Consider the following 13974-nt stretch of genomic DNA (forward strand, 5'->3'; position numbering starts at 1 on the left):
GATAACCTCCTAGGCAGAGGATGTTCTCGATTGAAGAGCTTGTTCTTTATTCTATATACTTTTCTAATGGGATGGTCCTGGACGTAACTAGAATATGTTCAATCTATCTTTACACTCGGATCTTCAAGCTTGTTCCCGCATGTTCTCGGAGTTTCTTTGAACTTCTTAATTTGGATTGCTAAACTCCGCAGTCTTAGTTTCCTTTTTTGGTCGACCGGGATTTCTGGGCGTGACGCCCCTATTTTTGGGACAGCCCCGAAAATAAACAAGGGGACTTCCTGGTGTAGTTGGTTATCACGTCTGTCTAACACACAGACGGTCGCCAGTTCGAATCTGGCGGAAGTCATTCCCGTTTGGGTGGCACGCAAACAGCACTGACCGTGTTCGCTTCCTTTTTGTGTCATAATGCTATTTCTTTTGGCGTTACAACTCACAAAGAAAGGACCACGAAGATAGATGGTATTTCCGTCTCGTTTATGCTATGTTTTCGCTAGGTACTTATACCTTTTGCAACTACTAAAAATAAAGAGGATATTACATACAATAAGGAAAATCTAGATAATGAATACTAAGCGTTGTGACATGGTGATATATTCCAAAGAGGCAACGACTTGGCAAGCGGCAAGAGGAACCAAAAAGGCAATGCAAAAGTCCGTGCACGACACTGTCGTTGCCTTTTGGTACTGACCAATAAGAATGCGATATTGTCAATAATTACCATTGGTGCCATGTAATTGCTATGATAATACGATTAACTATCATTGTTGCTCTCGTCTGACCTCAGGCACACTTTTATTCTTTTGTTCCTTTGTACCTTTTCCATAGATTTACCAATAGTATCAATTACATTTTAGCAAATAAGAGTGCAGAAAACGTAGAATACAGGGCATCTGACAAACCCGCAAGACTTTGATTTCTGTGTGATCTCCTTACTGCGTGAGCTCGTAGCACAAGGCAAAAAGTGTTACGACAACTGGTAGCTGAGGACAAAGACCTTACGAGCTTTACAACAAGGGAGGACGGACAAGGTCGTTATAATTTCGGACATCTTTTGGTCTGTCGGTGATCTATATGCCTATCCGACGTCTTGGGAGATAATCGCCTCCTGAATGATGAGACAAATCCTGGATGACAACCAGAGATTGGGACGCGGTAGATATCCTGGCCGTCCGTATATCTCTCGAGGGCGGTATCCTGCTTCGCAGGATGGGAGGCAATCCAAGTTTAGTTGGAGTTGGAGCTGGCGCTCCAAATGGGGAAGGATCCTTTGGGTGGAGGCATTGGGATGGTCGAGCATGGATTACCGATTGCCTCCATCCAAAATGTGGGGGTTCATCCAAAAAGATGGCCCAGTGTATTTTTAAAAACAAACCCATATGCTTCGGGTATGCATAGGTACAAATTCGTTCGGATCCACCGACAGACCAAAAGATGTCCGAAATTATAACGACCTTATCCGTCCTCCTTCTGCCTGTATGCAGAGTTGATTGATACCCGCAATCAGGACAACCATCAACCTTGTGTTAATGGGTATCTCTGATATCTCTACGTCGACACAACGGTCGTGAAATTTCTGGCAATACTGGCCTATGGGTGTAGAACTGTGTTTCATCTCTAGAATGGAGGACGTGCAACGTCGTTATAATCTCTGATGTTTTTTTGCCGGCTGGCAATCTATACGTCCACATGATGTCCTGGCAGATAGTCCCCTCCCAAATGACGAGAGGAATCCCGGATGACAACCGGAGGTTGGAACATCGTAGATATCCTAAGCGTCCGTAGATTTCTCAAGGGCGATCCTCTGTCCTGTAGGATGGAACAGTTTTAAAGTGTCGTGTCCAGGTCTAGCGACCAATATGAAAGAAGTAGAAATGAGTATGAAATTGGATAACGGTACTACTTTCTTCAAACTCCATCCCAAATCATATAGACCAGGGTCGCGTAGTTGTTTATTTTCTTTGTCTTTATTCCCATTAAAGATTCTCAAGTGACGTTCAGTGTCAACGTACTTACTTTTGTCCCTATCGCTATCTCTACGCCACCCTTATAATTCCACATAAAGTACCTCGCTTGATCGGCAACAGAGACGGTAGCCCGATTGTCTATCGATGGACATGAGGACATGGATGACCTCCAATTTTCTTCCACGCGAGGAGCTTCTGCAGTGGCGTGTCAAACTTTTCACTGACCCACCGCTTAACCAAGTTGTATGGTGGCATTCGCAGTTCTTTTTCGGGCACGCCCTGAGCCAGTTGCTCTGCCTTGTACTCCTTGATCCTATCATCAAGGTATCTTTGCTGCACCTGTGTGGTGAAACAGCGACGAAGAAAGCGGTGCCGCTCTTGCGCGACGTCAATCGTATGAACGTCTAGTTCAAGCTCGAAGTCGTTGAAGAAACTGCGCGTGGATGGATGCGCCTTGTAGTGTGCATCGATAGGATGCTGTCCCACCAGCTGCAAGCGAGGTAGGTTGCGAGGTACTACTGTTGTAGGCTTCTCGCTGGTACGTCCGGAGCCTTGGCTCGGAACGCTGTCATTGAACTTTGGATTCATGGGGTATTTCATCCTGTACGAATCCTTCATGTCTGTCAAATCTTTGACAGACTGCAGGTAAGCTTCTCTGAGCTTCCTAATGTCTTCAGCCTTGCCACTACTCTTGGCAGCGTAGTAAGCGGCTTCCGCCTCATTGGACTCTCTCTCGAGGTCCTCCAGCTCTGCCTCAGCACGAGCCTCCAACCTTGGTACTTGCTGGCAAGCGAACCACCAGCAGCAGCGACAGAACCGGCAACGGGAGCGACGGGAACAGGTTGGACGTCGATGTCCATGTTGTTGTTGTTGTCATCAGCGTTGTTGGCGGACATGTTGATGTTGTCGCGTTGTTGGATGGAAGTATTCACGATAAAAAAAATGTGGTTTTTTAAGGGAAAATAGCGATGTGGAGACAGATGATAAGGATCGTGAGACTTGAGTGTACCATTTATTCGGACAAGGGAGAAAACTTACGAATAACTCCCTAATAATAAGTACGCAACTGAGTCTGATAACTGACAAGCTATTGGCTAAGTCTTAGGATGATGAAGTATCGACATGTGGATACCGCATCCACGAAGGCGTCCTTCCACGTAGCGAACTTTTGACGATAGAACCATCTTCTGGTCGACTCGGGCGGGTGTAACGGCACTGTCTCGAGTTTCTTTTCATTTGTCCATTTCTCGTCGCCATCATTACTGTCTTCGAACATGGTTAACCAGTCCTCTGGGTCATCTCGCTTGGAAAACTTCGGGGCTTTCGTTGCGAAAGCCGTTCGTATTAGAAAACGTCTTTTGAGTGCTTTTTAGGTGCTTAAACTCGTCGAGACGTCTTCTTGTTTCCGCTAGAAGGCACCAAAATGATGTACGTGTAGGTCTTTTCTGTGGTATTGAGCTATTTTATTGGTTAATTATCGATATTCATATAAGCAAGAAATAAGTATATCCGATATAGTTACTAATCTGAGAGTACTGAATTATCTAATATGATGAGGAATAAAAAGTTTTAAAAGGGTGGGTTCCTTATATATAAACAGGTTGCCAATAGTTTCTGAAGAATCGGGTACTCTGCAGATTGCTCAAAATTGAGCATCTGAGTTTTTACTGAAATACTTCACCTGCTCTTTCGCTGGTTGCCTGATCTCAGTCCATTGCAAACGCGCCCATCCTTCGCAAAGGCCTCCATGTCCACGGTGAATCCAGATCCGCAGATAGTTATTGCTGAGCTCAATGGAGATTTAAGTAAGTATATCAATATGTCCGCGCTTGACGTATACTCGGTGGGAGGAAAGGATTTATAAGAATATAAATCAATTGATAGTTACAGTCTGCAATGGTTTTGACGGTGCACTGAATCACTTGGCTACAAATAAGGTATGTGGTGTTTAGATCTGTGTGATTTGGGTTGTTTAACGATCTTGCAGGTCAATCTTTTACCATCGATACATTTGGAAAGTGACAGCCCAGCATTATCTACGACGTGCCTTCCACGCCCAGAGCCTACTCCGTATTTACAGGCTCTAGTAGCGGACAAGGCCACACGTAGCAAAGAACGGTAAGACTTTGATGAGATTCTTTTATTAATGTTAGGGTTCATGATCGATTTATTTATTTTACATAGATTGAAGAATTATGTATCTTCTGCTGTCCGAAATACGTAAGGGTTGATGCAATCTATGGATTCCACATGTATTCTAAAACATTACTTCACACAGTGCTTTTGCAAAATTGGCTGATATCACTCGTGGTTTCATGGACGAAGACTTGTCACCACCCGATCCTAACCGGAAAGCCATGTTACCGGAAAACGATACCGATAAGTTATTAGCTTGGCATCCGCACAAACAGATGCTGGCAGTTGCACAGCCGGATGGAACAGTTTATATTTACGAAAACGACGAAAAGGCCTTGGATTGGCATCAGATGGTTTTAAGGCACCAGCTAATGCAAAGTATCACCTGTATAGAATGGAAACAACGAGCGAATGGTACATTGGCTGTCGGTTGCAGGTACATGTGTCAGCTAAAGTTTCCTTTATGCTTCTGTTTAACCGTCCCGTTAGGAATGGTGTCTGCATCTGGACTCTTGGGGACAATCCTAAAGAAAGTGTATCTATGAACTATGTATGCTACCCGGGTTACGGGGATATAACATCCATCGCATGGGATCCCACGCCGGCTAGTCATCTGCTGGTAGCTGCATCCAGAACAGCCGGAACTCTGGTCGTATTTGACTTACTTTTCATGCGATCAACTCCTCTTAAAAGCCATGGCGAAGGGAGCCGTTTACTACGCTGGAGTCCTGATGGTCAATGGCTATATGTCGCAAGCATGTATGTGACTTTTAGGAGAACAGGTCAGTCGTTGTGTACTCATATTCTCTTTAAAGCGGAAGCATGTCAAGCATATGGAACACTCGATCTTGGGAACACAAGAAGATAAAAAATCCGCCGGGTCTTTGGGTTCAGGTTTAGCGACTGCAGTCAAAGGCTACCTTCTATTTTATACATTACTCATTATAACATTTATAGTCGGCTTGTTGGGCTCCAGATAGCCTAACATTGCTCATATCCATGGCCGGGAAAAGTGATATCCACGCAATCCGTTGGACAGATCCTTCTGTATCGGCAGGTGAGCTTTACTGTTGTATGCCGAAGTTTCCAAGTATTATGATATTGACAAAATATGTTTAGAACTAAGGCACGATAAAGTGTTTACAATACCGAGCTCGCTACCTTTGGAGAGCAACCAGCAGATGAATGAACGATCGCAGAGCGGACCGATTAAACAGATAATTCTTGATCCACACAAAGGTGAACGCTTAGTGGTACTGTTCGAAAACAGTGATGTCGTACATCTTTTTGCAATCTCGCGGCCGCATTCCCTGAGTTTGAATGCAAAAAGTACCTTGAGACTTATGTGAGTATATATGTAATGGATTGGTCCCGCAAATGTACTAAACGTACATAGAGGATACATACGAGGAGCAGACATTAGCTGCTATGATAATCATCCTTCTGCGGCTGAAGGCTCACACAAGATTAAAGCGATGCCAGAGGCGACCCCTATCATCGTCGGCTTTTCACCATCCTATAAAAGTAACTGCTATTCATTGGCATCTTTATATAGCAATAACACCATTAGTTTCGTTACTCACTCTTTTTAAGATTGAGTTCATACATTAAATATCAACTATTCATTGCTAAGTCTCACGTTCCGAAAAATTTATGGGAAGTCATCTATAGGCAATTTCACCTTTGAGGTGTACTATTTGGAACTGTTTGAACGTTTTTGCCCATTTCATAGGCCTTTAGGGCGGACATCCACAACAGCCATTGCACATCTTTCTATGTAGAGCCTATATCGCTGCTTTTGAGAATGTATGGAGGGCGGCTTTTTGATTCGGAAGTGTAGTTAAATATTTAGGCACTTCCACATGTGTGAGATGGATGACGGCATATCATAACTTAGCTAAACAGTCAACATGCAGCTTTGGACTTTGGCAGGCGGAATGGTGACATCAGGAGTTTGGTGAATATAAACGCAATAGAATTCAGTGTAATAGCTGTCGGCAGCTCCTTGCGGCAAGTATGCGCAAAGACTTCCTAAACAATCTACACTGTTACCTGCGCTGCCTTCGGTTGGCCTTGAACGTTGGTCAGAATAAACATCGAATTTATGGCGATGGGATTAAAGACAATTATGAACGGAGAGTGCTTTTCCAAAAGGAGACTTCACATCCCAATTGAATCGCTCTTAAAAGGATACAGTAAGGTAAAAGGAAAGCATTATGTTTTATAGAATTATTTTCAATAGTCTTTTCCTTCCTTTTTCTTCCAGACGTAGTCGAAACGGAAAAAAAAAAACATCATCAATCGTCTTTTTTTGTTTGACGTGCAGACAATGCCTGAAAAGTATTTCAGTACTCCCTCGCACCATCAGTCATCCAGACGAATGCTCCGTCGCAATTCGGCGCCCAACGTAAACAACCTAGCCAGCTTCGGAGCTTCGATAGCAGACTTGAGGCAGACAACTAGTGCTAAATTGCCTCTTCATTCGTCAAGCACTGTAGCTTCAACGTCGCTGCAGGCAGCCCGCACGCACCAACATAGACCGAAAACTGCATAAGAACAGCGCAGCTACGACGACAGCTGCAGCGTCTTTTAATTCACGTTTCGTCTGTTTTAAGCGTTTGCAAACAAGTCTCTCGCGTTATGCCGCGCGCGGGCACTACCCTGCTTTTGGCCGGGTCCCAGTCCATCGAATCCTGGATGCTCGAGCGGATGTGTATCTAGAAACAGCTTCCCAGCCTGAGCTTTCTTCTGTATTTCAGCAAGCAAAGGCATCTTTTGAGCCTGGAGATGCCAGAGAATTCAGCATTTTGAATTTGGATGTCAAAGCTGTGCTTGCATCTGCAGATCTGAGCACACTGGAAAAGCAATCGGTTGCCAATCTGCTCGACGATAAACTACTGTTATGTCAGCGCCATGTGGATAATATCCGTGCCCGTGTCGCCGATACGTCGTCCAAGGTACTCTTCACTGGAGAATTGAATGCTGGCAAATCTACATTTGTCAATGCACTTTTGAAGCGAGAACTTCTACCCGTCGATCAACAACCATGCACAAGCATTTTCTGCGAAGTCTTGGACGCTAGCTTAAACTGTGGTGTGGAACAAGTCCATGCTATACCCGATGTTGAAAATTATAACCGACTTGGTCCCTTGACGTATCATGTTATCGAAATTTGTCACCTTTATAAAGTTGTCATGGAGCACAATGATGCACACAAAATGCTCAAGGTATATGGCCCTGATGCCGGCTTTGCACAAGAGAGTTTACTTCACACAACGGCGTTGTGGATATTGCCTTGATCAATCCTCCTGGTCTCAACACCGATTCGCTAAAGACAACCGCGGTATTTGCTCGACAGGAGGAAATTGATGTCATTGTTTTTGTCGTTAGCACCGAAAATCATTTTACATTATCGATAAGTTATCTGCGATGATTTTCAACATTAGATACACTGACATGTTTTAATTAGGGAGAGGAATTCTTGTGGAATGCTGCCAATCAAAAGACCCATATTTTTATTGTTGTGAATCGTTTTGATTCTATCCGGGACAAGGAGCGCTGCAAACGTTTAATTCAGGAACAGCTTCGACAGTTGTCTCCCGCTACCTATCCAGTGCGGATGATTTGGTGCACTTCGTGAGTGCTGGCACCTTGGATTAGAACCTCATACGCACAAGATCGATGCGCCTGAATTCGCTAGACTGGAGCAGCGGTTACGAGCATTTGTTTTGGAGAACCATATCGATTGCAAATTGTTGCCGGCAAAGAATTATATGAGCAATTGCTCAGAGACATTAAAGGCTTGTCAGAAGTGAATCGTGCTTTGGCTGCTCGTGAACTCGATATGGGGTCTCAAGCGTTGGAAAACGATTTGCCTACACATGAGCATCTTCTGCGGCTTCGTGATTATTTACTGCGTCACATTAAAAAGATGGCCGATATTACAACCATTAAAATCGAAAAGGATACCATCAAGCAGCTAAATCCGGCAGTTGATCAGATCGATTCGGTATCGATACCATCGAATATCCTGGGCTATTCTTGATCTGGCAGTATGCACAAGATCTGACCGATTCAGTGTCGCAAAGGCTGCTGAAAGGAATACGTTTAGCCAAAAATTACGCAGACAAGAAACGCAGTAAGCGGATGATTGCCAAGATTTTCGATGCAAACATAGATAAAATTCTTAAGAAAAACCGAGATCGCACTGTAGTGATTCAAGTCGAGGCGACAGATTTTTTGGATCTCGTACTAGATGAAAAGTTATCAGGATGCATGCTTTCGTTAGGTGCAGCTGCAGCATTTTGCAGTCGTATGATTGGCCTCAAGGATGCCGTGTCTAGTTTCTGGACACATCCTCTTCTATAGGCAACCAAAATATGAGACGTCTTGTTATCCCTCTTCTCGGCATTGCGAGCGCTGGCTTTCTCCTCTATGTTATCTCTGGTATGCGGTATGCTGTGGAACATAAACTAGTCAAGAAGTTCAAGACGTCCGTAAGCGACTTTTCGTACGTGGATACGCAAGGACTGCGTATGGCTCGCGATTTCCGCAAAGTTCTCCGTGTTGAAGGCTACAATATCCAAAGTAGATTACTAAAGGAAATCGAAAAGATGGAGCAGCGCCGTGAAGAGATGCAAGCTATGGTTGGGACTTCGGAGGGAAAGCTTCAAGTACTTTATTGCTGTCCTCGATACATCTGGTATGCTCCTGGAAAAAGTTTCTAATGTCCACATTGAAAGTTACAACCATCACAAGATTGCATATGCCTCTTGAAAGCAATCATTTTAAATATAAATATACCAATATAGCTATATCCTATCTTGAAAGAAGATATCGAAACCTTTTTGTAATTGTTAGTTGTATATCTTATGCATGCTGTGGGAACATACGCCCTTGTAGGCCGCTATTGCTGTTTGTTCTGAAAGTTTGTCTGGTATGGATGAATATCCCTTCTTTGACTTTGCTTCTTGGTTACTGTGTTATGCGAAGAGAGATCAGTTGAGATTCTGGGTTGACCTGGAAATCAGCTGCGGGAGCCAAACAACAGGTTCAAGCGAGTCTTCATATCGCTGATGGTACCACGGTTGCAAAACACTTCGGTTGTGATTCGTTGCAAAGCATTTCGCCCAAAAGTCGTTACCATCACTCAGCAACGAAGCTATGTAACTCCTTACAACAAGCCAAATTCCAAGCTGTCCACGGAAATCTCAAAAGCGTATCTTGAGAGACTTCAAGCCACTATTCAACCTCGACTTACCCCAATGCTTCTCAAGGTACGAGCTGCGACAGATACCTTGCGGACGTTGCCACGGGATCCCAAAGAGGCCATTCAAAAAGCTGGTGTAGCCTTGAACAAATTGACAGGATATGATCATATTGAAATAGTAAAGAAAAAAGTGGAGCAACAAGGTAATTATCGAACATTTGTACGGAAAAGCGCTCAATCTAATACAGAAGAAAGCCAAGGCATTTGAAGACTCCAGAGAACAAGTCCAAGAAGCAAAAAAGAGATACCAAGAAGCTATAGAAACGCGATCCAATACACAGCGGGAAATCAACGAACTCCTTCAACGCAAACATTTATGGACTGGCCAGGATGTTACCCGCTTCACAGAATTGTATCGACTAGAACATGAGCGTTCGCAGGCAGAATCAAGCGCTAAAGAAACATATCAACAGTGCGAGAAACGAATGGATCGGGAATATATGGATTTGGCTCGTTCTATTATGGAGCGGTATCACGAAGAACAGCTTTGGAGTGACAAAATCCGTAGCGTCAGTACGTACGGTACTTGGGCGTTGATGGTTGTCAACTTGCTGTTGTTTGTCGTTGTGCAAACTGTGTTAGAGCCTTATAAGAGGAAAAGGGTGACGGACAAATTTGAAGAATTGCTGATAGCCAAGGTGGAAGAAGAAAAAGGAACTTTTCGACAGATGTTAGATGATCGAGACCAGGTTTATCAATCGCAGCAGAATTCGGTTATGTCTGCGGTCGCGAATCTGGAAGTTACTGTGCAATCACTTCATCCTCCTTCCTCTCCCGCTCCATCGCCACCGGCACCGCAACAAGCCGCGGAGTCATCACTGCTTGCAGCGACTGAGCAGACCAAGTACCTCGAGAGCGATTCGATAGTTGATGGCAAAGGTATTATCATGTATTCTGTTCCCGGAGCTATAGCTGGTGGTATAATCACTGCAATGTTTCTGTGGCATTAGAGGCACATTCTATGCATTCTCCTTATTTTTCCCTCTCTTTGTATCTATTTCTTTCCTCCGTCTCCACATTTCGATATTCTAGAGCACATAAATTTATTTCATATATCCTACCCTGTGCCCTTGGTTCCTGTACTGCATATCAGATATGGCATTAACGAATGAAGTGTACGATGACACTTTGTATTAAATAAATCATCATCATTATTATTAATGGGTACTAATCGGGAAAAGTGTCCAGTAATGGACACTCTTTGAACCCAGGTAGCTCTCCAGGAAAACTAGTACTCTCCACCATTCTTTAATATTTTATGCTTTGACATCCGAAAAATTGTAAAATTAATCTTAGTTCGTTCTTGTGAGTACTTTTGAAGATATGGACTTTGGAAGATGGCTAGTTTGCGGGGTTTCAAGAGGTGTCCATTACTGGACAGTAAAGGAGCCCCAAGTTGGGAACCTTTTTCTTGTACAATCTGCATGAAACTTCCAGAAATTATAGATGGAGATGTCAATTTTAATTATTTGTCTTAGAAAAAGGTGGTTAAGAAGTAGAATGTTTGCCCATATGCTCTGAGCAGAACACCATGTCGGGACCACAAATGCATCTCAAGGATGATCTCTTGCGGTATCCTCGCTCAGTGCAAGTTCGTTTTAGGTGGTGTCCCTTGATGGTTTTACCTAACGAAATGCGTTTATGCAACTTACGTGAACAATTGGACCATATTTGGATAGATTCATCCATTTCTACATCCGTACTTTGCAATGCGTGCGCATTTGAAGCAAAGCCTGCCCCAATCTCCATCTGAACGCGTTATGAAGCGTCTTTGAACCATCACGTGCAAATAGCATATATGCAGAGAATGCGTTAGCTTCTGCTATAGCCAAGAAAAATGCCAAACATCGTACTTCCCAACGATGTGATTTCATGACATCGTGGAAAAGATGTCAGATTATCGCGGCGATTATTTGCGGTGTCTACGGCGCCTTTAAACGGATTTAGAATGATGTTTCATTATACCTTCAATGGACGACGCACCTTTGTTATCTTCGTATTCATCGAATACTTTAGGGGGCGCCTCATTGAGCTATATCCTACATCGGGCAGGTATCTTGTAATCTCCCGCTTGCCAAGGGTAGTAACACCGCAGTTGCTTATAACTACTTTGGGTTGTCTATCCCGTAATGCTGTTACGAATAAGTCATCCACGGTGGATTTGTAGCAAACATAATTGCCAAAAGTCGGTCCAAGCTCTTGCAAGATATCATGCTCAGGCATGCCTCGGGGCCAGTATCGCCTTTTCTTGACTTGCATGATTGAATACAAGCGAAACGTCGTCAGTTCTCGGATCATAGCTGGCGAACCGAACCATGAATCAGCTATGACCGTTCTGCCCGAGTAAAACCACGGCTTCGTGAGCCTGCAGAATGTGACAATAGTTTTCATATTGAATCTATCGTCAAATTCTTGTTGGATGATATCTCCAGATACATCAAAGCGTATGATGCAGAGATATACAGCATCCGCAACAGTCTTCTACTCCTGGCCAACAGGGTGCGGCTTACGAGGGACCTTTTTCGAAAACGGCATGCCCTTTCCTAACCATTGACACATGCTTTTGTCAACGCAAAGGTAATTGCCGGGAGTGAGTGCTTCAACTAGATTGTCGTTATATGCTGCGATGAAATCACGAAGTTGATAAAAAGGATCTTCATTATTTCTGTAGTTACATTAATACAACGACGGTCCCCTGCATGTTGACACTGAATAACTCACTTCACAGCGTTTGGTGTGCAAAAGATATGCAACTTCGTGATTTGAACGAACCAATCCATGCTCATGTGGTCATTAAAATTGACCATCAAGACTGCTGGAAACTCTCCACAGTGCCCATAAGCGGCGTGGTCATCTATGCGAACAACGGTCATAACAACCCAAAGAGCAATCCAGATAAGATACTCAGGGTATGTTATAGGGTCAAAGTTCGCAATGACTGTGCTCGCATTCGCGTTGATTGTCGGCAAGAAGACTTCTTAATGTGCACTTCCGGAATGAATCTCAAGAAGTACAATGCTGTCGATGCATACTCTTTTACCGGTAGGTGCAGCGTAGCACGTCCCGAAAAAGTTTCGTTTGGGTTTGCACCGCGTCTGTCGACGGTTATCTCACCCTCTTGCCAGCAGAGATCCAGCTCTTCTTCTGCACCGAATGGCCTTCGGTGCAGAAGACTCTACAGCATCGTCAATGTAATCGGGGTCTTCGATTTGCTCGGCGACAGGAGCAGGCGTTGTGGCAGCTGCAGGGCGACGAGCTGCCGAACGTTGGCCCTCAAAACGAAGACTCGTCGGCAAAAGTGCCACCTCCTGATCTGGCAATTGATCAAGCCTGATCAGCCAAGCAGGCTGGTTGTTAATCGTTGTTGGCCCAGTGATGACTCCAAAGAGCTTGATTCCAGGTGCGTCGACGGCAACAACTCTTCTCGAGGACTCAAAGACCGAGGAAGACCTCAAGAAACGACGGGTAATGGACACACGAAGTGTAGATCGTGAGATAAGCCGGAACTCGTTGGCCCTTTCAGGTCTCAGGGAACCCATTCATTGGCTCGCATCAATCAAACGAGCTTTTTATTGGCCAGGATAATACGTTTAAAAAGTGTCCATTAATGGACACCTCCGATTAGTACCTATTAATAATAATAATTAATGATCTAATCAATTCCTTTAATGTTTCCCAGAAGAGCTACATGTGTATGCGATTATACTATTTTTGTACGTGATATCTGTGCAGTCCGCAGTGAGAGTAAAAAGGTTTGCTGGTTACAAAAAACATTTTGGGCACGCACAAATATCACTTCAATGACTAAAGACTTTTCAATGGGAGATTGATTTCCACATACCTTTCGTAATCCATTCCTGCGGCTGGGACCTACGCCGCATCGTTTATCGATGGACCGCGCTTATTTATGAACAGTTTTTCGCTGACTGCTGTTGACGTCGGGCGGAATCTTCCAGATTGCAGTTGCTCTGCAGGATGGTCATGCCCCTCAAAGCGATGCACACCGCCTCGACGTCGCGGTTCTTTGCGCCTGTACCATTTTTATATGTGGAACATCGAGGATTCAGGCAAATTGATGACCCGTTAATCGTCTTGTGTTTTTATTTATTCCCTAGTGTGTAAGTTCTTGCCGGATGCACTATGGTGCTGCCGCAAGTAGAGCATGTTTGTGAAGTTCCTGCTTCGTTTGTAATTGCTACAATGATGTAACGAGGATTCCGTGCTCGTAATTGCCCATCAATACGAGATCCGACACATGTCCCTGCATCGCCAATACATAGAATTGTCCTGTTTGGTTTTTTCTTGCTAGATGGCCTCGCTATTTTCTTGCTTATTATCCAGGAAACCGATATATCTTCGTTCTACACCGGCTAATTTGTCATAAGCCGCGGATTTCATAGGATGCCTGGTCCTCTGCTCCTTGCGGGTTTGTTTGAAATGATAGGAAACCTCGTAGCATTTCTCGCTGTTCTATCCAAATCTTTTCTTTGCAAGGAATAAGTGCCATATTCGAATGACGATGAAATCTACATACCTTATGCATATCCAGTACGTTTTCTGGTGATCGAGATGACTTGATTGGATTTTCAGATAGTATCTTCCCGA

The 13974-nt window shown here is 44.0% G+C and overlaps 6 protein-coding genes and 1 non-coding gene across 7 annotated transcripts; 3 read left to right on the forward strand and 4 right to left on the reverse strand.

Moving 5' to 3' along the window:
- Positions 1-272: 272 nt before the first annotated feature.
- On the forward strand, positions 273-346 carry VTP01DRAFT_t24. Its single transcript has one exon. It is a non-coding gene; the product is annotated as a tRNA-Val (tRNA).
- Positions 347-2102: 1756 nt separating this feature from the next.
- On the reverse strand, positions 2103-2860 carry VTP01DRAFT_7610 (uncharacterized protein; the record flags this gene model as incomplete). The annotated part of the gene is made up of 2 exons (XM_069386641.1): positions 2103-2713; positions 2761-2860. The coding sequence occupies 2 exons, from the start codon at positions 2858-2860 to the stop codon at positions 2103-2105; spliced, it is 711 nt and encodes a 236-aa protein (XP_069242075.1).
- Positions 2861-3051: 191 nt separating this feature from the next.
- VTP01DRAFT_7611 (uncharacterized protein) lies at positions 3052-3620 on the reverse strand (the record flags this gene model as incomplete). The annotated part of the gene is made up of 4 exons (XM_069386642.1): positions 3052-3329; positions 3397-3422; positions 3487-3508; positions 3563-3620. 4 exons carry the CDS (start codon positions 3618-3620, stop codon positions 3052-3054), a joined length of 384 nt encoding a protein of 127 aa, XP_069242076.1.
- Positions 3621-3711: 91 nt separating this feature from the next.
- On the forward strand, positions 3712-5449 carry VTP01DRAFT_7612 (uncharacterized protein; the record flags this gene model as incomplete). Its single annotated transcript, XM_069386643.1, has 9 exons — positions 3712-3769; positions 3849-3901; positions 3952-4082; positions 4149-4184; positions 4243-4536; positions 4590-4859; positions 4916-4994; positions 5058-5157; positions 5220-5449. 9 exons carry the CDS (start codon positions 3712-3714, stop codon positions 5447-5449), a joined length of 1251 nt encoding a protein of 416 aa, XP_069242077.1.
- Positions 5450-6429: 980 nt separating this feature from the next.
- VTP01DRAFT_7613 (uncharacterized protein) lies at positions 6430-10319 on the forward strand (the record flags this gene model as incomplete). Its single annotated transcript, XM_069386644.1, has 9 exons — positions 6430-6551; positions 6616-7327; positions 7570-7713; positions 7801-8109; positions 8154-8412; positions 8469-8802; positions 9003-9036; positions 9131-9487; positions 9558-10319. 9 exons carry the CDS (start codon positions 6430-6432, stop codon positions 10317-10319), a joined length of 3033 nt encoding a protein of 1010 aa, XP_069242078.1.
- A 538-nt stretch (positions 10320-10857) lies between these two features.
- Positions 10858-11760, reverse strand: VTP01DRAFT_7614 (uncharacterized protein; the record flags this gene model as incomplete). The annotated part of the gene is made up of 3 exons (XM_069386645.1): positions 10858-10994; positions 11073-11118; positions 11413-11760. 3 exons carry the CDS (start codon positions 11758-11760, stop codon positions 10858-10860), a joined length of 531 nt encoding a protein of 176 aa, XP_069242079.1.
- A 90-nt stretch (positions 11761-11850) lies between these two features.
- Positions 11851-12908, reverse strand: VTP01DRAFT_7615 (uncharacterized protein; the record flags this gene model as incomplete). The annotated part of the gene is made up of 4 exons (XM_069386646.1): positions 11851-12034; positions 12091-12346; positions 12410-12464; positions 12549-12908. The coding sequence occupies 4 exons, from the start codon at positions 12906-12908 to the stop codon at positions 11851-11853; spliced, it is 855 nt and encodes a 284-aa protein (XP_069242080.1).
- Positions 12909-13974: the final 1066 nt, after the last annotated feature.

Source organism: Rhizomucor pusillus (genome assembly GCF_041956525.1).
Source record: "Rhizomucor pusillus strain CBS 183.67 unplaced genomic scaffold VTP01scaffold_4, whole genome shotgun sequence".
In the NCBI taxonomy this organism is placed as follows: domain Eukaryota; kingdom Fungi; phylum Mucoromycota; class Mucoromycetes; order Mucorales; family Lichtheimiaceae; genus Rhizomucor; species Rhizomucor pusillus.